General features: G+C 33.4%; 4 protein-coding genes across 4 annotated transcripts in view; 1 reads left to right on the forward strand and 3 right to left on the reverse strand.

The window, feature by feature from the left end:
• Adsl (adenylosuccinate lyase) overlaps positions 1–9,092 on the forward strand; it is a 29,090-nt gene extending 19,998 nt beyond the window's left edge. The window contains exons 2-6 of the mRNA XM_089073760.1: positions 6,357–6,560; positions 6,757–7,039; positions 7,344–7,495; positions 7,642–8,040; positions 8,281–9,092. Of these exons, the coding sequence (XP_088929886.1) occupies positions 6,357–6,560; positions 6,757–7,039; positions 7,344–7,495; positions 7,642–8,040; positions 8,281–8,544 (1,302 nt within the window). The 3' untranslated portion in view covers positions 8,545–9,092. The remainder of the gene's footprint in view (positions 1–6,356; positions 6,561–6,756; positions 7,040–7,343; positions 7,496–7,641; positions 8,041–8,280) is intronic.
• On the reverse strand, positions 1,099–6,279 carry Ssk (smooth septate junction protein snakeskin). Its single transcript, XM_011643193.3, has 4 exons — positions 4,179–6,279; positions 2,270–2,476; positions 1,819–1,938; positions 1,099–1,579 (listed from the first exon to the last, which is right to left on the reverse strand). The coding sequence occupies exons 1-4, from the start codon at positions 4,227–4,229 to the stop codon at positions 1,478–1,480; spliced, it is 480 nt and encodes a 159-aa protein (XP_011641495.1). The 5' UTR covers positions 4,230–6,279; the 3' UTR covers positions 1,099–1,477.
• C1q-VP (C1q-like venom protein) lies at positions 8,540–13,941 on the reverse strand. Its single transcript, XM_011643200.3, has 3 exons — positions 13,524–13,941; positions 11,101–11,266; positions 8,540–10,792 (listed from the first exon to the last, which is right to left on the reverse strand). Coding segments are annotated over exons 1-3 (489 nt in total). The 5' UTR covers positions 13,526–13,941; the 3' UTR covers positions 8,540–10,471.
• Positions 13,942–14,170: 229 nt separating this feature from the next.
• On the reverse strand, positions 14,171–25,550 carry LOC105429939 (uncharacterized). Its single transcript, XM_089073758.1, has 10 exons — positions 24,686–25,550; positions 22,800–22,943; positions 22,391–22,536; positions 21,946–22,118; positions 21,556–21,826; positions 21,330–21,452; positions 21,004–21,174; positions 20,110–20,270; positions 19,739–19,989; positions 14,171–19,516 (listed from the first exon to the last, which is right to left on the reverse strand). Exons 1-10 carry the CDS (start codon positions 24,744–24,746, stop codon positions 15,354–15,356), a joined length of 5,664 nt encoding a protein of 1,887 aa, XP_088929884.1. The 5' UTR covers positions 24,747–25,550; the 3' UTR covers positions 14,171–15,353.
• Between the last annotated feature and the right edge of the window lie 541 nt (positions 25,551–26,091).

A 26,091-nucleotide genomic window follows, 5' to 3' on the forward strand; every position in this document is an offset into this window, starting at 1 on the left:
CATACTTGTTTATGTAATTTGATATTTTTTTGGTGTAATTATACTGCAAACTTTTAATTGAAATGAATTCAAAATAGATGGTTACATTTAGTTCTAAATGTGTCTGATAATTATTTGGAATATTTTATTTCAAAAAATAAAATAATATGAAGGAAAAAAATTTTCAACTTTAGAATCATGGTAGATTTTAGCACTAGAAATATCAAGCGATTATTTTTCGTTCGTTTATTATTATTATTTTTTTTTCTAGTATACAAAAAAGATAGGGTTTTAAAATTTTTTGACTTTAATTACTTATTAGAAGAACTTTATTAAAATAAAAAATGTAGTTTACGAAAAGTTAGAAAATTCTAAAATTGTATCTCTGACAAGAGAAAAAAGAGATTAATTTAAAAAAATAAAAATGGTCAGGAATAATCGCGTGATAAGATATATCTAATAGTTATATTTAGTAGTAAAATATCTAGTAATAAATTTTTTTTTTCGTCTTTTTTTTTTATTTTTACCTAATTATTTTATACGTGTCAGAGAAATATTTATCTTGTTATATTTTAGGTTGATAATTTAGTCAAATTAGGCGTGACCTCCGTAATTAACGTGATTATTCGGCTCGTGGGTGGGTGTGTAATCGTACCGGTCATCCGCAACGATCGCCAGGTCAAGTAGATTAATTGGTGCGCACGACGGGATCTTAAAGGGCCCATGATGGAATCATCCGGTGGAACGTTATACAAAGTTGTTTATTTCGAAAAAGACATGAAGCATATTTTTGATCACACTTTCTATATTTTTCTTCCGCATTTCTTTCGTTTCTAGCCTCGTTAAGCAAACGAGACATGCGCATAATTATTGTTTGATTATCGGTGGTATTATCGGTCGTTGGACGAGCAAAAAGGCATTAGATATGTCAAGGAGAAATAAATTTTTATAAGCGTCGCGATGCAAAGATAAAAAAGTTAAAAAAAAATACTAACTTTCTTAAAAATATCAATAAGTGTTTATTTATAGACAATATGGAGAAATAAGTGATGTTATAATAAATGGAAAATATCATCAAAATGAGGATTCGAATACCCATAAAATATATTCCAAGTCATATTTTATTACAAATTTTGTAATAAACTTTATTTTCTATATGTTATATGAATGTACACATATTACAGTTTCAATGAGAGAAGTATATATTTGCATGAATAAATATCTAAAAAAGTACACAAGGAAATATAATAAGGAAATATTGCCCTTCGTTAAAGAAAGATTATTTCCTGCAAAGAGAGAAACTCTTGTACGGAAATGTGACTAACAATATATAAGAAGACATCTAATTGTGAAGTTTTGACATCTAATTGTGAAATTTTTACAATGCTTGATATATATTGTTAGCTATAATGTGAGTCGATGGAAATGAAACAGAAATGAAAATGTAAATATCATCGCCAAATATCATCGACGATGTTATCTTGTAATATTTTTCTTCCTATTGGAATTCATCCTTAGCGTAATGGAGAAAACTTAATATTAAGTCCAATAAGTACGCTGCACCTTCTAAAACGCACAATGAACCCACGGCCAAGCCGATCTGAAATCATTGAAATTTTTTTGATTCAATACAATAAAATTAAGTACTAATTTTAGTGTGAAAATTAAAATGAGATATTTTTTATTTTATAAAACTGACTGATTATGTTTTTTGAATGAACAGTTATGGAAAGAATCGCATTGTTATTATTTGAAAACTTATGTCTGTGTGTAATGTTTCATTGTTTAATGATTTTTTTTACAATTTTATCTTAAAAAAAAAACAGGGATTTGACTTACCTGCCTCTCCGGTGCATCGTACACGAATTTCTGCTCAGGTTGGTAACCGTGCCAGTAATGCAGAGCTGTTGCACCCACAGCCACAAACATAAATGTCCCCACGAAATTCATGATGATTTCCTTTAAAAAAGATAATATGTGTTTTTTTTTTTTTTAATTAAGTTGTCTCAAGATTTTTGTAACTTAACAATGTCTTTTGGAGAAATGAAAAAAAATGTGTGTTTAATGTTTAGAAGATTATAGAAAAGACGATCTGATATTTTATTAAAAGTGCCACTTAAATCTAAATATTCTCAATATTGAATATTGAAATATTGAAATATTGAATATTGTGAAATATGACTTGATATTATTCGATTTCACTGCATTTAATATGAATTATTCAATCCGTGCGCGCGCGCGCGCGCGCACGTATTTATCGCATTTTATCAAATAAAAAAAAGATACTTACAACGAGAGTCTTTTTATGTTCGGTATTTCCAAAACAGTAGCTGACGAGGATGACGCTCGTGTAGATGAAGAATCCGACAAAAACTCCAGAAGCGACAATCTCGGCGTCAGGATTCTTGTCCTCGTTCAGGTTCCATGTTCCACCCACGCCTAAAAACTCACCGCCGTATCCTGTACGGTACAGGATCAATATAATGAGATTGATCACCTGCGGCAAATTGACAAATCCTAAGAATGTACATCTAGTATGGTCAAATTTGTTGTAAACAAACTTCGCAAAGTGTATGTTAATTTTATTGGCTGGCAGAAATGCAATAGAATTAGCGAGGATATGTTTAACTACAGCAAAACCGAGCAAAATTTTTTATTTCGTGAATGATCCGTACAATACAATGTATCTAAAATTGGGATACAAGATGTTTTCTAGACTAACTTTAACATGTTTTACACCTCGCTTTTAAATATTGTGTTGTCTAGATGAAATATGTTATCACGAAATGATATGATTTTACTCAATTTTTGCTGCTAGTACACTACTTGCATGTTGCTTATTGGGTATCGAAGTACAGACTGCCTCAAGAACTTAATGACAATGAAGCGATATTAAAATTCAAGAAAATTTTGTTCTGATTGTATTTTAATAAAAACTTTTTAATAAAAACAGAAATAAAAGAGAAAAGTTTAGGGAAATTAAATTTTGAAAAGACAAACGGGCAAATTAAACTTTCTTATGAAACTTCTATGACAGAAGTTTTAAGATAAATTAAATTTTTTTACAAAAGAAAAACTCACTTTTCTTGAAATAAATATTATATATTTGTATGTAATAAATATTTTATATATTTTGTATATAAATTTATATATATAAATTTATTATATATAATAAATATTTTATATTTGTCTGTAAATAAAAGTTCTTTAATTGAAAACTATTTAATATTATTGAAATATTACAAAAAATTAACTTGATGGAGAACAATCTCGAAATATGATAGAGTGTCATCTTATTATCGTTATAGAGGTCTTTTCTGAGACGCTATAATTCTCAACTATGAAGCAACGGCATCGTAGCGTATCGCTTACTAAACAGCGTACGTTATCGCGAGCCGATAAGGGCAGTAGAAGTGATTCATACGTCTCGTAAGAATGTCCCTTAAATAAGTATATTTTTTATAATGATTTTTCAGTCCGCGCCTTTTCATCATTCTCCGAAAATGAATTCATTGACCATAAGGTCGCATTAGCTTTGACAGTTTATTAATCAGTAGTGTAACAGTTAACATTAATTATAACACGTGTTAGATTGAAAATAGTTTTCTATATATCGAAGTTTTATTACATAACTAGTATTTTAGTTATTTTAGTTTATTTTAATATCAAGCTATTATTTTTTAGGTACACACACACACACACACACACACACACACACACACACACACACACACACACACACACACACACACACACACACGAAGAAAAAAAACAAATATTTGCTCTTTTGTTTGTGTACAACTAGAGGAAAATTGTATACAAAACTTGTTGATCGCTCAACATGATCAATTTTTTTTTCTTTTGGCGAATATTCAATTAATTAAATTTAATTCAACCGAAAATAATTTGAAGAATACCTGCGAATCTCGAGATAAAATAAGCAGTAATTTAAAATTAAGTAAAAATATAATATATCTTTATCTATAAATTCATTACTGAAAATTCCTAGATTTTTAATCGTTTAGAGTTCAGCATGTTGCCTTCATTCCAAATCATTCCAATTTCATGAATTGATCGAAGGAGATAATATCATTATGGGATACTGTTTTGGAAAATCCTTTTCTTTCTCTTTCTTTCTTTCTGACATACACTTTTCACGGATAATTTACGAGATGCAAATTAAAATACAATCTTCTCACCAACTTTAGCACTTTGATCACTATACTCCCAATAGTCTGCAGGGACACCATGTTCGCAGTGCTTTTCGGCACTTGCCTTTCACTGGGAAAATGTGCGTAACAAAATGAAGTCTGCGTCAGATTTTCGATGATATTGAAGCAGAACCAAGCCCTCTTTATCTAATCAGATACAGAGAATACATTGAAATGGGGATGATAAGAACCGCAGAGGACAACCGCACATGCGCGATTTTTATCTAAGCGATAATTTAAATTGGTCCCATCGTTATTGTTCAATTGTACTTTTCTAAATTGTAAAAAATATATCACAATGATTCTCGAAATTGTATAAATTAAAAAAAAATTGAATTAGATGGCTAATAAGAATCGACGCTGTTAATAGTGCGTAATTATTTTTAAAAAAGCTTATTTCCTTTAAGCAAATTATTATTTTATTTGTGGACAAGAATTTGTGGGCAGAATTCGAACGTCTCATTCTGCTCATCTTCAGCGAAATAAAGAAATAATGTGTTATAAAAATATAGAGTAGTATACAAATGTAACAATCAAATTTTTTGTGCTCGTAGGGTGATGAAGAAGCCGATGTTACAAAATCTTGTCAAACATTGGAGATCACACATGAGTCAAGAAATAAAGAGCAAAGTAAAATGACGGGGAAAGTTAGAAGTCAAAATAGAATTCATCGGCGGCCACAAACAGGGACAACTAAATAAATTTGTTTGATAAATATTTATAATTTGTTTATAATAGCCGCAATAGGCGTTGTTGCAAATATTCGGTGTCTCTTTGCAAGTTAAGACTGTTTTCTTGTTTTTTAATAAACATTTCAGAGATGAATCTCTTCCCCTAAAACGCTCCTTATTGAAAACATCTTAACATCCTTTCAGTTGAAATTACGAATGAACTGCAACCTATGATCGATGATAACAGATAGGATAGTAGTATTTCTATTAATCTATGATTTCGATGTTCTGAAATCCTTATTTTTGGCTGTTTGTCTCACATGAGTTGCGTTACAATTATTACAGGATATTTTGTAAATATCATTTTTATTTTGTGACGTTGAAAGGGGATCTTCACTTGGACTTTGACTAATCTTTCGAGTTTGTTTAAGCTGAAGAAAGAGATCTTTGTGTTCAAATCGGTGATAGCCTTTTTTATTTTATTCGCAATCTTTGTAATGAAGGGATGGTAAACTAAGGAATATTTCCAAAATCTCTCTCAAAAACTATATTATTTTTTTCTTTAAGGATCTTGTTAAAATTGAACATCAAAAATTTTTTCAAACGTAATTTAATTGAATCAAAAAAAAAAAAAAGTAACAGAACTCAAAGGATAGTCATTGTCTCTTAAAATGTTGATAAAATGTTAAAATGTTGTCGAGGTCTTTCTGACGGTGTTTCGAGTGCGATAGTAGCAACGTTCGATTAATCATATGCGATGATCATCCCCCATTTTTTGAGAAAGAGGGTGCTGAGATAGATAATTCAAATATCTTTCCGAGAAGTAGATTTTTGATATCAATCCATTTCTATGACACTGTCATTAATTTTAAGACATATATCCAAGAAGTTAAGAGATTTTCCTTTCTCTTTAAGGGTAAATTGTAAGCTCGGATTTTCTGGGAAGAGAAATGTTAAGAATGTTAAGGATTATATTAGCAGTAGGAATCGTCATGGTAATGTCGTCAACATTGCCATCTATCTGAATGGCATTGGTACCCCACACTTCTCAATAAATTCTTGTAATTCATTTTTATATACATTAATGTGGAATTTGTTCATGCGCAAATAATTTTTTGATTGGCCCTTTGCTAATCATTTGTGAACATTTATCGATTTCTTCCACTACTGGTCATTACCATACGAGCACAAAAAATTTGATTATTACGTTTGTATACCGCTCTATATTTTTATAACACCAATTATATTATTTCTTTGTTTCGCTGAAGATGAAAACGTGCCGAAATGTTCAAATTATGTTGACGAATGAAATATGCTTAAATTTGCTTGAAATAAACAAACTCTTAAAAATAATTACTATCAACTATCAACAGCGTTGACTCTTATTAGCCATAATAATTCAATTTTTTCCAATTTGTATTTTTTTTTTTTAACCGCAATAGCAGTGCGAATTTTAAGATTGGTATCAGAAAAATGTTTGTTAATAATTTTTCAGGAGCTCGGCTTAGCGATTAAGCCAGAACAGATCGCTGAAATGGAAGCTCATGTGGACGATATCGACTTCGAGGCTGCTGCCAAAGAAGAAAAAGTGACGAGGCACGATGTGATGGCGCATGTTCATGTTTTTAGTGAACAATGTCCCCTAGCTGCGCCTATTATCCATCTTGGTGCTACCAGTTGCTACGTGGGCGATAATACAGTATGTCTTTCATTTTATTCTACTATCTTAAAAATATTTTTTTTTTTTATTTATCTTTAGCATGAGATATAATTAAACTTTTAATTACTAAGATAAGCGATTGTTACCGTTACATCTCTGTATACACTTTGACTTAAATAAATTACTCGGAGTAATTTAATATATTTATATATTATCTTTTTTTTTTTTTTTATAGGATCTCTTAGTGCTCCGTCAAGGTTTCGACATGTTGCTTCCAAAATTAGCCAGCGTAATCCAGCGTCTCGCAAAATTCGCTCGTGAAAATCGCAGTCTGCCCACTTTGGGCTTTACTCACCTTCAACCCGCGCAATTAACGACAGTCGGCAAAAGGGCAACGCTCTGGTTACAGGACTTGCTGATGGACGAGAGAGCTATCCGTCGCGCCAGGAATGATTTGAGATTCCGCGGGGTTAAAGGCACTACCGGCACTCAAGCGTCTTTTCTTCAACTCTTTAATGGTCGGCTTATTTAATCTTTTGATTTGCAATTCTTGGATAATTGCTATTTATTTTATTTTATCGGAAAAACATATGTAAAATAACTAATACATAATGTTGATATTTTTAATGTGATTTTAAGTAAAAAGGAGGATCCATAAATAATTGTAGAATTTTTATTTTGATTTTGAAATTTGAGAAAGAGAGATGAGACAATTACGATGGTTAAACTAAAAATTGAAAGAAGTAAACGGTCAGAGTGCACAGGTAGCATTTTTAATTTTCAAATTCAGATTTTTTATAATAATTGTTGAACTATCAACAGGCAATAAAGAGAAGGTAAAGCAATTGGACGCTCTCGTGACTAAAATGGCTGGTTTCGAGAAATATTACACTGTCACCGGACAGACCTACAGCAGAAAAGTTGACATTGAATGTTTGAACGTTTTGAGTTCACTCGGTGCAACTGTTCACAAGGTGAGCCCCTTGAAATGATGCAGTTGTATCCATATTAGTTATGTAACCATATGATGACTTGAGAGATTGATCATCCATCTTGTCTTCCTTTATGAAGTCATTGCAAAATCTTGAATCTTGATCTTTTTTTTTTTTAATTTTTTTAGATTTGCACCGATTTTCGTCTTCTTGCTAACATGAAGGAAATCGAGGAACCCTTCGAAAACACACAAATAGGTTCCAGCGCGATGCCTTATAAGCGAAACCCAATGCGCTCCGAAAGATGTTGCAGTGTGGCACGTTACTTGATGTTCCTCGTAAATAATACCCTTCATACTGCGGCAACCCAGTGGATGGAACGAACGTTGGACGATTCAGCGAATCGCCGGCTAGTTCTGGCAGAAGCTTTTCTATCAGCTGATTCGATTCTAATGACTCTTCAGAACATCACAGAGGGATTGGTTGTTTATCCCAAAGTCATCACTAGACATGTTTTGCAGGAACTGCCCTTCATGTCCACGGAAAATATAATCATGGCTATGGTGAAAGCTGGCGGTGATAGACAGGTACACGATGCTCTTAATGTCTTTTCAAAATAATTTGTTTTTTAACGAAGATATTTAGAAATAAAATTAATTATAAGTAATTGATTAATAATAATTCTTAATCATTTTTTTGTAACTCTCTCTGTAACTTTAATAGTTCAAATAAGAAATTGCAGGTATTAGATAGTTTAAATTTAGATTATTTAAAAAACAATTTCTATATATATATATATATATATATCATTTGTATATTTGCCTTAGGTTTGCCATGAAAAGATCCGCGTACTGGCACAACAAGCCGGAGCACAAGTGAAGCAACATGGCTTGGATAATGATTTGGTTGAAAGAATAATGAATGATTCGTACTTTACGCCAATCTTATCGCAACTGGATGATTTGTTAGAACCATCTACTTTTATTGGTAGAGCGCCCGAGCAGGTGGACGAATTCCTTGAAGAAGAAGTATATCCTTTACTTAAACATTATGAAGGATTGGAAAGTGGAAAAGTAGAACTCAATATTTGATGATATAAAAATCTCTCTTTGTTCCCTTCCAAAGAAGCCTATGATATCAAGTTTTTATTATTCAGAATTAAGAATGCGAGTGGCTTTCAGCCGAAACTTTGTTATAGATAAAAAATATGTGTATACAACTTTATTCATCGCATTAACGTTTCTTACATTGATAAATTTAGTAAAAAACAGAAAAATAATTCGCACTGTTCGTATAGTTTCGCGCACGCGCACATTCTCCGTTGTTATCTGGTCGATCGCTATTTTTTTTTTTGCTTCATTGCCACAATTTCCTTTTCTTTTTCCTCTTTTTCTTCCTTTTCTCTCTTCTCTCTTTTTCATTTTCTGCCAATTCTACAAGTCTTCTCTCTGACATAACTGTTGTGATAGCAGGCGAACATAACATTAGCATTATAGAATGAAAGAGATAGATAAATAGGTATACAGATGGATAGATAAACAGATAGATTAATAGAATGATGGATACAGACAGAAACATGAAGACGAAAAGAGAAAAGAATAGCCAAGCAATATAAATGGACTAGATTGAAAATAGAAATGGAAATAAAAGAAAAAGTTATATAAAAGTAATAAAAGAGAAAAGATATGACGAGAAACAGAAGAAAAAGAAGTAGAAGAAATTCAGATTTAATGCATCAGCTAGAAAAAAGACTAAAAAAAGATGAAGAAATATGAAAGACCAGTATAAAAAAAAAAGAATAATAAAGATAATGAAATTAAGCATAATGAAGATAAAAATTGTTAATAAAGGCAACGATATGTAAAGAATTAAAAGGAAATAAAAAGAGAAAAGTAAACCAAAATATGATAGAAGAATGATAAAGCCAGATAACAAAAATTTTTTTAAAGCTAATAAAAGTATAATGTATAAAAATGAAAAAGATAAAGCTTATAATAAAAGAAAAATTTAAAAAGTTAAAACTCAAAAAGTCTAATAAGAAGATAGAAATCTTTAAATGAAGAAAGCGTTAAAGAGATAGAAAAGAGGCAAAGATAGATTGATCAAGAAAGTATAAAGATCTAATTAAGTTGACATAATAATTAAGAAAAAGACAGAAGAAAAAAACATGAGAAATAATAAACATCAGAAAGTTTTAGAAATGTAATTAAAGAGATATAGAAAAAAAAGGAATAAATGCTGAAGAGAGAAAGTTGATTTTTAATTGCGTTATTATAGCAAAGAAAATAAGGAAGCAATAAAGTAATCGAGAAAAACAAATCGAGACGAGGGGAAAGTTAATATAAATAAAAAATGCTAGAAAGACCGGAAGAATACAAAGCGAAAGCTGAAAACCGAGGAAGTTTGTGTTGACTTATGGAATAATTGGATATTTTCTTTCCACCTAAAGAAATTATAAAATCAATGATTTTGATCATTTTAAACAAATAGGCGAAGAAAATAGCTATCACAGAATGTTAAGTTCATTGAGAAGTTTTAGAACTACGAATTAGGAACTCTAGTTTAGCACATAAGAAAATTCTTGTTTGTAGAAAAAAAAAAACTTGGATTTTGCAAAAGCGTTTTCTTTTTTTTTCTTTTTTTTTTAAGTGCTTTTAAATGCATTTAACAATTTATTAATTTAAGAACACGGCATTATATTTTTTTTATAAACTCAATGGAATAATATCTGAAGATTTTAAAATGTGTTACTATAATTGACCATTCAGAATTTTATTACAAATATCATTTTTTACTCAAATTAAATTTTTTAAAAGATTAAATTTTATCTGATTTAACACACCTTATTTATATTAAAAACTATATATAAAAATTTTTAATTAAACATTTCAATTTTGATATATCAAGAATTTTTTTAGGTTTAGTTTTAATTTATAAATTTAGTTTTGATTTTGTGTCTATTGTTTCCTAATGATAGATATTTTAAACTTGTTCAAGATTCTTGTTTAATGATCTAGCTTATCTTTTATAAACACGGTGGCCCGTGAAGCTGGCTCCATCGGTGATTTTTCCCGATTCAACGAAGACGGCAAGTTGATCACCGGCTTCGACATCCAATAAGATGAGATTGCTCCCTCCGCCTGGGCCAGCACTGATGATTGTTCTCCAACTGTCGGACTTATTTAGTTTGCGTTTCAGTGTCAGCCGCAGATCCGTGCTACCGTATCCGGCGAAGCTGAATTGATAGAGGCCTGGACAATGCGTGGTAAAGATCCCTGTTTCTGCCGCGTAACCAACTCCTTTATCCACTAGTGTTTCAGCGAGAACAAGCTTAGCTTCCTGTACAGATTTATTACACACACACACACACACACACACACATATATATATATATATATGTATATACATTGTTTTTTAAATATATACAGAAATTATAAAATTTAAAACTGTTTTATTTAAAAATTGTGAATGAGGAACTAGATCTATTTATTCTCTTCATCATAAAATTCTTCTACTCTTGTTCGATGAAAATTGATATTTATTTCGTTATTTCTTAAATTAATTTAATTAAATTTAAAAAATTTTTTTTGACATGTATATTTCTATTTATTTTATTTTAATTCAAGATTATTTGATTGTTAACTCACATTCACCGATCCTTGGATAGCAGAGAAAGCGACAAGGCCGGCGCAATCGGCGGCAGTTGCCAATTTTTTGGAGCCGATCGTGGTGATGCCAGATCTTTCCGGTGGATCTGGTACCGCTGCATCGGTCAACGCGGCCACTGCCAATATCAGCACCACCCACACCACCCTATTTATATAAATATTTATATTAATCGGCAAAGCTCAATTTGATCTTACAAATGCATGAATAATAAAAAATAAATTTATTGCAAATTTGATTTAAAAAAATCTTCAAAGAAATTATACGCGCATACAATTGAGTATTTTAGTGCTGTATATAATATTTATTACATATAAATTATATATGTATAAATTAAAATAATTAAAATTATTAAGATTATATATATATATAATTATTATATATATCATTATTATTATTATTATTATATCATTACATAATGATATAAATGTCATGTATTAATATAAATGTCAAATTTAATAATTTACAAATTTGTTAAATTTGACATTTTGTTAAATTTCTTGCTAGCTAAACCTTAAATTAATATGTTTATCCGTAAAATGTGAATTTAAAAATAAAATTGACTCTTTCTAAAGCAAGATTTTTAATTTGTTAAGGAAAAATTTTATTCTTTTGAGTAGAGATAGAAATTGAAGAAGAAGCGTTGAATTGATTACAATTGAGTTTTCCTATACAGTACTTCCACGAATTAATCCAAGGTGAGAAAGATTGAGTTACGAATCGGTTTGAAATTACGCGAAAAACGATACCGAGATTAGCATTAACGCGGACGAGACGACAACACATTATTGCGCAATGCATTCACGTGGGCGTGCGAAGGAATTTTTTACGCTCGTATCGCTTCTTTTTCTTCGCTCGGCTGACGTTTATAATCACCAATGTGACCATTCTCGGTAAAGTTCAGTCGGTGGTTTGCGCTACTTTCACTGCTCGCGGCTACTTCTCCAAGCTCGTCCTCTCTTCTGTATGAATCTTTCATTTCCTCTCTCTCTCTCTCTCTCTCTCCTTTCTCTTTTCATCAAATTATCGCCAATCCTTTATTTTCTATTTTCTAACATTTTTCTCGTTTTATGTGTGCAAATGTCATTAAAAATTATAGTAATGATACAAAATAATAACTTGAACAAATATATTAAAAGTTTTATGTAAATATGTGAAAAGTTTTCTATAAAATTCTATAAAAAAAAAAAAATCTCATAAAATTGTTTAATACTTAGAAGAGTGCGACGACACTTAAAAGTTAATTTTAACATTTTTGTATAAAAATATAAAAATTTTTTTTCTTAGCCCTTTTAATGACAATTTTCATAAACTGCTATTTGAAATGCCTTGTGTTTAAATAAATATATTGATCGTATTATTTGTAATTACATGTTAAATGTTCATAATATGTTTACGTATAATATTAAATTATACGTTTGTAAATGGTACGTTTGAAAAGTTTGGAGAGATTTCTCAATACTTTTTTGAATATAACATGTAAAATTTATTTAAAAAATTAAACAGATCTCATCTTTTGCCAAAGGAAATAAATTGATACGCACGATTGGAGCTAAAAGTCGAACTGTTGATTATCAGAGCGAAACGTGCTGCGTAGTTTGTTGACATTTTGAACTTGTCTTTTAACAATGTGATAACAATATATATCGGAAAAACTTAGAGTTTTTTTAGTAATCGCAATGAGATCATTTGTATTATGATTTATTAATAACTCGGAACTGCAAAATGAAGCCGGTTGCAAGGTCGACGATTATCGCATTTTTATTTTTTGCACTTACGTAATATGACAAACTCTGATTAGCATTGTTATATTTGTTGTAAATCTTTTTACACAGTTTCACGTACTACATTACATTTATTAAATGAATTTTTCTATTTTTATTGTAGAAATAAATAACAAAATGATCATTATTATTTTATTATTACAAGATAGTTATAAGAAACAGAAAGATGTGATATGACAGATGTGATTCTTAAAATTATAACTTTTTTTATATTTAGTAAAAAAACTTTTCAGAAATTATTTGTATATGATGTGATAAACAATAAAACAAATGCAAGGGAAAGATTCAATTCTTAAAATTTAATTTTCATTGAAAAATATTTTTAAGAATTATTTGTACATTATTGTAAATATTAAAAATTAAAGTAGTAAAAAAGTGAAATTATCAAAATTTAAGATTGACTCGTAAACCGGGAGAATAATATTAAATTTATTAAATTTATATATTTATTGATATATATATATATATATATATATATATATATATATATACAGAAAAAATTTTTGATATAATACTGGAAAAACAAAAGAATAAAAAATACAATCAATGTAAAGTTAAGGAGAAATAATTAATTTATTTCGTCATATATTAAACGTTAGTAAAATAAACAATAGACTTACATGATGGTAAAAAGTGGTGCGGCAGCAACGGATTTCCAGCCTGGCCCCCTCAGTTGATGTTACAGGCAAATCAGATTGAATCGGACTCCTGTACGCCTTTATATCACCTCCTAGCCCGAACTAGTGAATCGTAAGTCGGCACCAGCCTTTTCTTTCATTTTGCGTCTCAGTTTCAGCCGCGGCGAGTGCTCTCTGATTGGTAATCGCGGCCCCTCTCCAATCGCCGATTGGCAAGTTAACCAGCTAGGTAGTGACAGAATAACAACTTGTTTTTACCACCACCTATCAGTGAGAGGAAAGCAAGTTTCGAGAGTAATAAGCTGTCATAAGACTTTTTTCCTCTGATATCAGCATCCAAATGCAACGGGATACAACGGGATAATAAATTTTGAAAAACATTAATGGAGTTAATGTATTCTTTTGAAGACAACGTTTAGTTTTATTATCAAATTGAAAGACTTTAAAAGCGAAAACATGTAATTTTATACAAAGGAATATAATATATATTTAAGATAATCATCAACGCTTACCGTTTTTTTTTTCCTCAGACTTCCTCATATCTGTTTCTATAATAACATTTTTATTTAATTATAATATGCCAATAGAAAGATAAAGGTCAGTGTATGTATAATAAATAGTAATGCACATTTTGATCGCGCAATTTATTATTTATTATAAAGTTGTAACAGTACTTAATTAACCGCTTGACAAATGGCACGGTAATTAAAGCGCTGTCAAAAGTTCATAGAAAGAATATATGTTAATGTGTATCGCTACATTTCCTTATAATAAGCGACGAAATAAATTATATCTTGTAGGAATACATAAAATTAAATGGAAACGGAAAATCAAAGCAAGCTTATGCGTAGTATATAAGAAACATTCGAATAATTATTTTAGAAATATCAGGAAATTGTGAGCACCCAGGAAGAAAAGTGTTGACTGGAAAGAATATCAATCACGCTGTACGTATTATCTCGATATTATTACGAAAAAAATGGCGAAAGGTAACGTAAATGAGCCACCATGGTAAAGGAATATCTTGTTACATGAGAGACTGTGCATCTCTCTTAATAATTAATTTTCGAATCTAAAATCACCATGAAATAAATAATATTTAAAAATTAAATTATGACGAGCCTCTTATTATTTATTTGTATTCTCAAAGTTCGATTATGTATTAATGATTTTATCAGTATGAAAACATACTTAATACGTTACTGTCATATACATTAATAAATAATAGATGGATTTTTTTATCAAGCGACTCATTTCAATATCTTTTACATAGATTCAGAATATAGAGATATCAGAATATGTACGTTGATATTGAGTGTTGGTTTTTCGCGATTTGGATCGATGAACACGAACTACTTTCACTTTGACGACGCTTTCTTATAGGATCTCGATCGCCTTGGATTTAGCCTTCTTCTTGCATCACATCAAGTTACCATCTTCTTAACAAGAGTCTATTCTCTATGCTAGAGGATTCACTTTAATAAGATATTTATCGACGCTATTCAATGCAAACGTTTAGGGATCTGGGTGTCAAGATAACTCCAAAAGAAACCCAAGGCCGGGAGACCCAATCCGCGTGAAAGTACCAATCGCTCAATTTTTAATGATATACTACTGCACTCATGCAACATTTCATTGTATGTAATAGCAAATTGATCTTCCGAACTAAGTGATCTAAAAAAATATAATAACTTTAGCATGTACAATTAGACCTTGACTTTTCTTCGTTATGTACAAAAAAAATTTTTAAAGAAACACCAAGGGTACAGAGAAGACATTGAGATATCGACCGGTAAGTGTTTAATGACGAATTTACACTAATAAATTATCAGCTTGGCAAGCTGGTCCCTTACTTGGCCAGTTGCACGCGCCCGCGTTTGAATCGAATGTTAAGTGAATGGGACAATTAAAGATATGAAGCGTAAATTTCTTTTTCCATTGATCCCAGTGGCAAGCGTAGAACTTATTACAAAGTCCGGGATGTCTGAACAGGCCTGGCCTGGCGCAATCAGTGACGCCATTTATTATTTGATCGGGATCATCATATTCTTCTTTTTCTCTTTCGTATTCTTCCTCGTATTCCTCGTCGTATTTTAGCTTTTTACCCATTCGATAATTTAAACTAGGTTCACCACTTTTCGTAGATGTTTTGGTATCTGTTGCAGGTAAATAAGATGATGGCAGATTGGTCGTTTTCGGTACACTAATCTTAAAAGGTTGTGCTGGAAAATCGTCAGAATTAGAAGAATAGTCTTCTTCCGAAGATTCGTTTCCAAGATCAACATAGATCTCAGAATCGTCATAGTTAGCCAAATCCACTTTGCCTCTGGAAGATTCAATCAATTTCCTTGCTGGACCGCGAATATTGGCGAAGGGATCGGCTTTGCATGTGCACTCTGCACCAAGTTTACCCAAAAGAAGTGGATGAAGATCGCTCCACTTAATAATGACTTTACCCTTGCCTTCGGGAGACTTTGTGGTAACTTCGTATGAAAATGTTGTAGGGCGACTACCGAATGGTGTTGTGATGGCAAAATCACTGTCGGTTTTCACAGAAAACGAGGGTTTTGTGGGTGACAGTGATGAAGTAAATTTCTTAGTTGAACCGAATCCTGAGCCCGCATAGATGTCGTACTCAGTTGATGTGTACTTAACAGTGCCTCTGTTATAATTTGTAATTAACTTGTCGATCTTATCTCTTGAAATATCCAAGTTTGTTGGAGAGCCACTACTAGGGATTGTTCCTAGGGAAGACGGAGTGGTTCCTTGGCTGGAATAATATATACTGGAAGGCCTGAACGTGGTAGGCGATTGAAACGAGGAAGGTAGCCCTTCATATGTAACGTCAGAGGTTGATGAAGGTTTTTTGTACGTTATTCCAATATAATCTGGTCGCGCGGTTATCGTGGACGTGTCGTACTTCCTGGTGGATGCGGTCGCATCAGATTCAGTCGACTTTGCAGGAAGATATCCTAACGAGGAGCTATAGCCCGTCTGACCGCTCGAATCGGTCCGTTGGAAAGGCACACCTAAACCAAAACTAGAGGTGGGTACTGATGCGGTTTGCGAACCGCTTGTCGGTTGTTGTGTAAATCGATTATCTGTGAATACCGATACTGGAATAGTGGTCGAAGAGATTACTGTATTATAATCAATGCTACTGACAGGTCTAACGGTCGATACAGATGCTGGGATCTTAGATGATTCGAAAGGAGTAGTTTTATATACTTCTGGATGTTCAGTGGTATAAATTACAGATGGAACCGTTGGAATTGGGAAGCGGCTCGAGAATGATGGCGACGTTGTGACTGGTAAATTATTTGCCTCCGGCGCAATTTGTGTTGAAGGGAATCTGGCGCCACTAGTTCCAAATTGGATGTTTGGCTTGGGATATGAATAGCCGGAAGAAGCTGACTGTACGGTGATGCGATTTGAAGGGGTCGTCGAGGAATAGCCAAGTGGAGTTAAAGTGGACAGACCGACGGTACCACCAATGGATGATGTCTTGGTATACCCAGCTACGTTCCCTTCAAATGCCTTTTCGCTGATATTGTCAGGACTATAAGTAGGCCGACGATCGCCGGCACTTACCGAGTAACTGCCGCCACCACCAAGAACGGCGGTGGTTATACCTGTCCTAGTCGGACTAGTCTTTGTAAATCCTCGTGGTGTAAATACGACCGATTTAGTCGGCGAATATCCTGGAACGGCGGTAGTTGATCCTTCAAAGATAGAACCGGGATAGATACCACTTCCGGTACCTTCTATTCTATCACCAGGTATAATTGAGTCGGGAAGAATAGAGCTGGTTGGCCTATAATCTGGAATGTCTTTCTCTGAATACTTGCAAGCAACGTTATACGTGGTACCATGCCCATCAGTTTTACTGTAACTCTGAGGACCTGTTGGTATCAGGCCTTCGCTCGGGGTACTGCTCGAAATTGAGGTGACCGATCCACTCGAAGGACCCCCGCTAATACTATAAGTTGATTGCGACTCATACCATTTAGTGGTTGAGCCTGGTTGAACGGAACCTGTTATAGAGATTCCAGGAGCAGTTTGTCCAGAAATAATGACACCCGGAGTAGAATCGCCTTTCAAAATGACACCGGCTGTCGAAGGACCGTTCACTGAAATTGCAGGAGTCGGCGTTCCATATAATAAGGTTCCTGGACTGGCTGATTCAATATTTACATTCTTCACTCCATTGTTAGTTACATATCCTGATGTTATGGAAGAGGTAGCGATGTAACCAGGTTGAGCATTTCCAGTTAAAATAGTACCCTGATTAATGGCAGGAGTTGATACCGCTCCAGGAACATTTCCGTGACTAAACACCGCTCCCGAAAAAGAATTACTGGTAAGAATACTTCCGTCTATACTGCTCCCAGTCTGGATTGCACTAGTAGTGTTTTTCTGAGCATAACCGGTAGGAATCTCATTACCGAAAATACTGATGTTTAAATTAGGTCTCGCAAAATCAGTTTTTCCATAGCCGCTTGTTAAATCAACTCCGCTAGTTCCAGTGGTTCCAACGTGACTTTTCACTCCAGTTCCTGTTGTTTCGATCGAAGGATATACCGGTTCTTCGTGTTGAATGAATACAGGAATCGTATATCCTTCCTCGTTGTATTTGTAATCTGTCGAAGAAATACCTGTTGATCCAGAAGTAATATCGGAGGCTGTGTGACCAGATTTCGAAGTATCGCCAATGAAATTAGTTTCCGAAATTCGACCTGAACTCGTTGTACTTTGCAAGCTTGACCCTATCCCAGAATTTATTGATAAATTAACATCAATTCCAGTAGGACCAGCGCTTCCACTCACAGGTTTGTGAGTGGAATATCCTACACCAGTTAATCCATTATATGCTGTTGTAGCTGATCCCGTATATTCTTTGTTAGTTGATCCAGCGATTTCAACTCTGCCACTAGCACCAGGATAAGATACAGTTCCAAATGATGGGCCGGTTTTATCGAACGATGGTTGATATCCGGTTGCTCCCGAATGGATATCGGTAGAAATCGAATAACCATCGGTATTAAATACGTTGGAGTCTGTATGCACATTTGTCGATCCGACATATATGGGGCTAGAGCCTGTGTGGACATCAATGGGTGTTCCCGGTAATTCTGTGGATCCGAAATAATTTGTTCCTGACGTTTTCGAATAACTTGCTGTATCTATAATGGGATTACCCGTACTGATGCTTCCTCCCGTATAACCTCCCCCTATTGAACTAGAATAACTTGAACCAGGTCTTCCCGAATAAGTTACACCTTGCTCCGTCAAATGACTTCCATTAGTGATACCGGAATATTCTCCCACTGTAGATTTGGAAAAACCTGTGGTAATTCCTCCCAATGATCCTGTATTTCCAAATCCAGTGTTAAATCCACCGATAGGCGTGAAGTATCCAGTGCCACCGTGACCAGTATATCCAATGCCACTTTGACCAGTAGATACAGCGTATCCACTACCGCCAATTGTGCTAGGCGGTATCGAGCCAACGCGTATATCATATGTTCCACTCGTCGGACCAGAAGATGCTGCTGCTCCTCCATATCCAGTGGATTTTGAATGATCAATGCCGCTTGAACCGGACAATCTTGTATGTCCTGAGACTGTTCCAACACTGGCAGTTGAGATACCAGGATATTTATTGGTATTTCCTGCAGTGGTTTCAAAATAGCCGGTTCCACGTATATCAGTATCGCTCGTTTTAGAATAGTCCACGTTGGAATAACCTGTTCCCGCTGTAACGGAGTATTCTGGTAAACCGCCGGTAACATAGCCACCAACTCCAATGGAGGTTCCCGCGGTGTATCCTCCATAGTTATATTCCATTCTGGTATAGGCTGATCCAGATTCCGAGCAAGCTGGAACAAGCCAGGGCCATTCGCATACCAACTTCTTCTCGTCAAATACCAAGCCGTACGGGCAGCGAAATTCAAATGCCATTAATTCCGGTCCACCTGTTAATTTAATTAAAGTTTATATAAAAATTTATATTGTTTGCGTGTATATGGTATATTTGAATAAAAAATACCATACGAATATTATAACTATAAAAAGTAGATAATACGGCATGTTTTGTTATTATAGCACTTTTCTCAATGATTTTGAATAATACATAAGAAATAATACATCTGCGTACGAATATATGAATAATTTATTACGCATGAATTGTAGCACACCTAAGTCCATACAAGCGAAGAACCAACGACAATTTTGTGGATCCGCGTAGTAGCCGGGTTGAGAACATTCGAATCTCTTTGGGGCGACAGGAGCAATTTCGCTGCTGCCAGGACACGGCGAACCCTCAGGCAACGAGCCTGGCCAAACGCAAACTTCGGTACGCTCGTCGAACGATAGCCCAGCTGGACAATCAAATTCAAATACGGAATAATCTTCAATTTCTTGATTGAATTTCACGCAACGATAGAATCTGTAAAAAAATTGTTTGTTATTTATTTTATTTCAATTTAATTATTATCATGATATCTTTAAATCTGGTTTAATCAGAATTAAATTAGAATTATAGTTGCTATTGGCTATAAATAACTACCTGTTGCAACTTTTTGGATGAACGAAATAGCCCTGCCGTCTACAGATAAATTCAGTTTGTGTGTTCTCGCGTACAGCTCTAATGTGCCCCTCCGTGTCTACTACACGAACAACACGGAAGCTAGACGTTTTCGCATGGTTTGGATATGAAAATTGCATTTGCTGAAATTTTAATTAACAGATTATTATAAACGTAAAGAATTAATATTAATAAAATAAAAATTTGAAACAACAGTCTTTATAGAAATTTAATAAGAAGGTTAATTTGACCTATTTTGAGTATTAAAAGCACTGAACAATAATATTTTAATATTCTAAAATAAGTAATAAGGGAAAAAAATGATAAGACAATATTTGAAATAATAACGGACAATATTTAATAGGGATGTTAAAATATCTAATAATCTCTTCTTTATTTTTTTCTTTTAATTTATACAGTATGTAAATTTAAGAGATAAATACTTACATCTCCAACATGTGCTATTATTTTTAACAAACTTACAACCTAGCAGCTCAAAGTCAGAGCTAAATTTTTCTTTTTAATAAATCAATAATATAGTAATCACTTTCCTTCCTTTCACGAAAAATTTCTGTTGCGAAAAATATTCAACCAAAATTATTTAAAGGAAAAATTTTTTATTTTGACTTTAAACCGTTACGTTGCAAGTTAAAAATAACGACACACGATTGGCGACATATACATTTATCTGAAATTTTTATATATATAAATTTGAAAAAATGAAGGAAATTATAAGGTATCTAAGGTATTATAAGGTATCTAAGAGCCTTCTTATCGAATATTGTTCATTGTTACTTTCCATTTAAACTTAATGTCGATTTATATTACGTTAAATTGTTTAAAAATTTGAAATAAAATGAAAATCATCTCACATACATGAAGCTCATCTTCCAGTGCATTAAGCACAGCTTGTCTCGATTTTCTTCTAAATTCTGTAAAGGACTGATAAATTTCTTGTACGAGAGGTGTTTCGCATTCGGTCTCCACGTCGTTTTCTATATTTCGCACCGCCAATCCCGCTAAATCTCGTAGCAGCGCGTACTTCCCCTGAAATTAATTTCATCGTTCTACAGATTAACACGTTAATCGCTTTAAATTAAATAAACTGTTGAGTTGACTTTTTTTTATTTAATCTCAAACAGCGATCATCGCAACTGATTTTTCACATAGAGTGAGTAACTAGGAAATCGGTGTAATCGAACCTTTATTCCGACCGAAATCTTATCTTCGAAAGCGATCCACGTTTTGTTTTGAAATGCATACGGTGCTGTCAGATCTTCATCTCGTTCCACGGTCCATTCTCCGTTGGTTATAGCTTCGCAGAGCTACAATAAGCATCGATTAATTTAAGGACAGACTTGTAATCTTTAATAGACTAAAGTTAAACTATTTATAAGCAAATTTAATGTAGAAAAACAAATGTCGCACCTGTTTACGGTCGATTGGTACGGGCTCCTTCTCCGTAGTTTCTGATCTTGGAGCATTTTCCTCCTCGTTCTTCAAAATAAATTTGTATGCGCTAATTGGCAAGGTCATCACGATCTTTTGCTTGGGTGCTCCTAATCCACTTATCAAGTCTACTAAGCTATCTGTATTCAGCACGTCGAAAAGTCCCATCAGACGCGATGGATGAAAAGTAACGAAAGCTCCGTCTTCATCCGTCATGTAATCGGTTGGTAGCGTAAATAAATCGATGTATCTAATTAAAATAATAATAATAATAATAAAAGAATCAAAAGATAAAAAAAGTTGAAAGACGTTAAATATTTCGTCAAGAGATGGATAATAATACGTTACGTCGACAAGAACGATTCTTACTTTATGAGCTCTTTGATATCGAACTGCTTTGCTAAATGTTCCGGTCTATTAGGCAAAGCCATGAAAATCCTCTTCTCATAGGATTTTCGAATCATTTCGTCTTTTAGGCTCTTGACAAAGTTATAAAGACGCTCTTTAGATCCCGCTGTCACATTCATCTCTACGCCATCCACCTTGAAAAATGAGAGAAATTCTTCCTTTTGTTAACCTGTCAACGTATACTTTCGCGATTTGCATTTACACGTTTTACTTCATCTTAAATAACACTTCTCTTTAATAGTCGATTTAATTATTCATTATTAAATACTTAATTATATAATGTTGAAACACAAAACTATTTCTAAAACTATTTATTACTTGATTATTCAATTCTCGAGTCATTTTATCTTTTATAACGAGAGATAAGATGAAATCTGATAAAAGATAATCTGACAATAGAAAATACCTCTTTCATAACAGCGATGATCCGTGCGATAGCTTCCTGTCGCACCATAGCGGAATTTCTGAGCGTCATTGCAGGATCATGTATAGAAATTGCAAATTGAAGAGATGGATGTATCTCTTTCAAAGACTTTCGCAGATCAGAAATACCTAGAACATCATTTTACGCATAAATCGGTAATCTCTTTAAAAATAAATTTAAGTTTGAAATTTTGAAATTTATATCAATTGCAATTCGTTGATACTCATAATGTATCAAAAAAAAATCTTAAAATCACTTTTTGCAATTGTTTCGGATCGGATTTGTTTATTTGCATAAAAATACAAATAAAGAATCAGCAGCACAGTAATTTCGAAATGTTTCAAATAATTGAATTACAGTGTTTCTTCTGTTATTAAGATATTGCATTTACCAGAAATTGAGAGATTTCGTACGTCATGATTTTGATGCACCAAAGTGGTGCAACGACATATAGACTCGGCTAGTAGCTGCACGTCGAAGGTGGAAGTATAGCAGAAAATTTCTCTGATAGGCGACGTTCTTCTCTGCGGACATTCTGTGAACAGATCGAAACATACATTCGATTTCACTTGTCGCAAGACAAGTGCGTTCCATTGGGGCAAGCAAAAGAAGCGGAAGTTTCATCAGTTGACATCATCGACCGGTCACAGTGCGTTATTGTGATCGTGGCTAAACTGGTCGTTTGCATAGTCATTCAAGCTCGCTAAAAAAGAAAGAAGCACACAGAAGATGATCCACGGGAGATTAAGAAGCGGATTATTATTACAAACCGTGTCTTATTAATAATCAACGATCCCGGATACATTGGGTTAATAACTACGTGCAGTTATCGTGCGAATGATTGAGCATAATGTTGCAAATGCAAATTGCGCGATCTTGCGAATTCTTCGCATATGTAAATACTGCTTTTCATATTAATATTATAAATGTCATTTGCGCCACGTGCGACTCGAGCTCGAGTTGGATATGGAGGATAGGTAAAAGCAAAAAGCGAATATTTTTCTCACTCAAGACAGATGAGAAGGACTTATTTTATAGCAACAACGTACTATACATTACGTATTTCGGTAAATCATATTTTGCTTAGAAAATATTCATTTTCAAAATATGCTCTTATTCACTTTCTATCCTTGCTTCTATTCGTATTACTCGTATTAATACTAAGCTAAGAACTTAAATCGATATAATCAATTTCGAAGGCGCAAGTGAAAAACAAACTTTTCGAGTCGTCAACATAATAATTCTCGATTCTTAAAGTAGTGTCGGAATGTACGCGAATGCACACGATTGACGATATAAATGGTAGCGTCCTTGCGAGGATGATCGCTTCAGTCACACGTGGCGTAATTTAACCTTAAAGGACGCGGCGTATCCGATACGCGATGTAATGCAATCGGCAGAAGATCACTTTTCGCGTTGCATTCACGTTCACATTTCGTCACATTGCGTACTATTTAATTCTCTGAATGTACTATTCAGTTTTCATTTTCACCTCCGGAAATCAACGGAACGCAACGTAATCAAAAATCTATTTATATCAATATGCGTACTTTTTTACATTTGTTTAAATCATCTTATTTAAAATCAGATCATAATAAAATCATATTTCTTAAATAAAATATTTCAACACTTATTGACCTTTTTAAACATTTATTTGCAAATAATTTTTCATTTTTTGTTACATACAAAAATTATTTATGTAAATCTAAATTTTACTGTTAAATTTCTATCTAATATTTGAGTTTATATGAAAAATATGATGTTTTAGTATTTATTTGTTCAGAAAATTTGCAAAAAGAATATAATTTCTATTGCACACAAAGTTATTTATAACGACAGATTTTTTTTTAACTTAAGATTCTACTTAATGAAATATCTTATTGTAAATAATTTTTATGTGAACTGAAAATAAAAGACTTTTGCAATTTTATAAAGATTTTTAAGAGATAAGAAAGATAATTTTTTTACTATTTAATTTTAAGTAAATAAGTAATTTTAATAAATAGTGTATTCTAGATAGTATTCTTAATTTTTATCTAAAAATAAATAATTTAATTTATTTTAAATTTATAATTGAATTATCAATAAATAAATAAAATTGTAAAAGTATCATCAAATTTATATATTCTTCTTTTGTATGTAAGGACGATAAAGAAAAAAGATATGATCTCTTTAAAATACTTCAAGATATTAAATAAATAAAGTGCAAGTTATTTTAATCCTGAGCTTCGAAAAAAAAAAAATTTGAAAGAAAATTGTTTTTAAAAATATACTTACTTGTTGTAATTGCAAGCGTTACAAGCGCGAACGATATTAGAAGAGTACTCCGACCCCGCATTGCGTTTTTCACAGGAATTTCCAAGTCAGAAAAACACCCAAAACGCGATGGAGCACAGTTAGGCGGATGCCGAGGACATGTAAGATCACACTCGATTTGTTAGATATCGCATCGGGATCCCGGGATGAATTAATCCGAATCTTTCCTTTTTCTCTCTCTCACACCCTCTACTCTCTTTCTCGTCCCTCTTCAAAATGAAGGAATCCAATAATCCTTCGAGTTCGAGCGCGCGTTTTGCACTGAAGTTTCTGGACGCGTGCTCTCTTAGTAAACCTTGCCGGTCTCAACCGGATGGCGGTAGCGAGGACCAAAGACCGAAAGGGAAGGCACTAAGAGAACATACGAAGGTGAGGCGAAAAAAGAAGGAGAGAGGCCGGAGGCCATCGGGATCGATGGATCGCGGGGGTGGGGGGGTGGGGGGTGGGGTAGCCAGACTGTCCCAGATCGGGACACTTTCCGCGTTACGCGTAACGATGCACGACGCGAAATAAGGTAACGTATACGCGATCGCGCAAATCACCTTTCTTCTTTTTACTTCGCTTGAATAAATTAAAAGCGAATAAGAGTGACTAACCGCACTAAGAAACTAGAAATCGGTAGATCGGACGTAGTTTTAACAAGTTAGTTGCTTAATTCGTCGATGTGCCTTAAAAAAAGTAAAAACGCTCGCGCAGATTGATTTCTCACGAATATTTCGGATCGACCTGCTCCGCGAATTTGCAATTTGCAAAGTGGTGTCACTTTTTGGCAAGTCGAGTCATCAAATGATCCCAACGACGGATCGGGACGCACCTACGATTGTCAGAGACGCGCGACGCGTTTTCATTCGAAACGAACTACCTATTGCGAATAATCCGACTTCGTTCACCAGATGCAACATGAGAGTCGTTCAGCGGCTTGACATCCGTGTTGCTGTATTAGCACTGACGTATGCTAATCAATGATGAATCCCTCTTAAATCAGACGGTGATCATCATTGAATCGTTGGCGTTACATGGAAGTCATCATTGTAAATTTGGACAAATCTTCATGTGCCGGCATGTGATCTTCTTAAAAGGAAAATAATCTACGAGTGATAAATTTTAATAACTTTAGCAAGTGAATTTCTCTATGACACACATTTTTCAGAGTACAAAGATATATCGAATAAAAAATCTTTTTGAAGGATTTTTTCACTGAATATACATTTATTTTTAAGAAAATCCTTATGAACCACTTCCGCGTCATCGTCATGTAATCGTGAGAGATTTGCAGTGAGGGCGATCAAGTGTCGGTTGATTCTGAAATTGTATGACTTGAAGTCTGGACTTGTAAGCTGGCGAAGAAGCCAAGGAGCGAAAGGACC

This window comes from Pogonomyrmex barbatus, unplaced genomic scaffold (assembly GCF_055798465.1).
Source record: "Pogonomyrmex barbatus isolate J1 unplaced genomic scaffold, ASM5579846v1 scaffold15, whole genome shotgun sequence".
Classification (NCBI taxonomy): Eukaryota; Metazoa; Arthropoda; class Insecta; order Hymenoptera; family Formicidae; genus Pogonomyrmex; species Pogonomyrmex barbatus.

Excerpts from the sequence above, each read along its gene's own strand:
- Ssk (XM_011643193.3), bottom strand. The coding sequence starts at position 4,229 with ATGGTGTCCCTGCAGACTATTGGGAGTATAGTGATCAAAGTGCTAAAG. Across the intron at positions 2,477-4,178 it reads TGATCAAAGTGCTAAAGTTG|GTGATCAATCTCATTATATT; the intron begins GTGAGAAGATTG and ends AATTTGCCGCAG. Across the intron at positions 1,580-1,818 it reads ACGATGCACCGGAGAGGCAG|ATCGGCTTGGCCGTGGGTTC; the intron begins GTAAGTCAAATC and ends CAATGATTTCAG.
- LOC105429939 (XM_089073758.1), bottom strand. The coding sequence starts at position 24,746 with ATGCGGGGTCGGAGTACTCTTCTAATATCGTTCGCGCTTGTAACGCTT. Across the intron at positions 22,537-22,799 it reads ACGAAATCTCTCAATTTCTG|GTATTTCTGATCTGCGAAAG; the intron begins GTAAATGCAATA and ends ATGATGTTCTAG. Across the intron at positions 19,990-20,109 it reads CATCCAAAAAGTTGCAACAG|ATTCTATCGTTGCGTGAAAT; the intron begins GTAGTTATTTAT and ends ATTTTTTTACAG.
- C1q-VP (XM_011643200.3), bottom strand. Across the intron at positions 10,793-11,100 it reads CTATCCAAGGATCGGTGAAT|GAAGCTAAGCTTGTTCTCGC; the intron begins GTGAGTTAACAA and ends AAATCTGTACAG.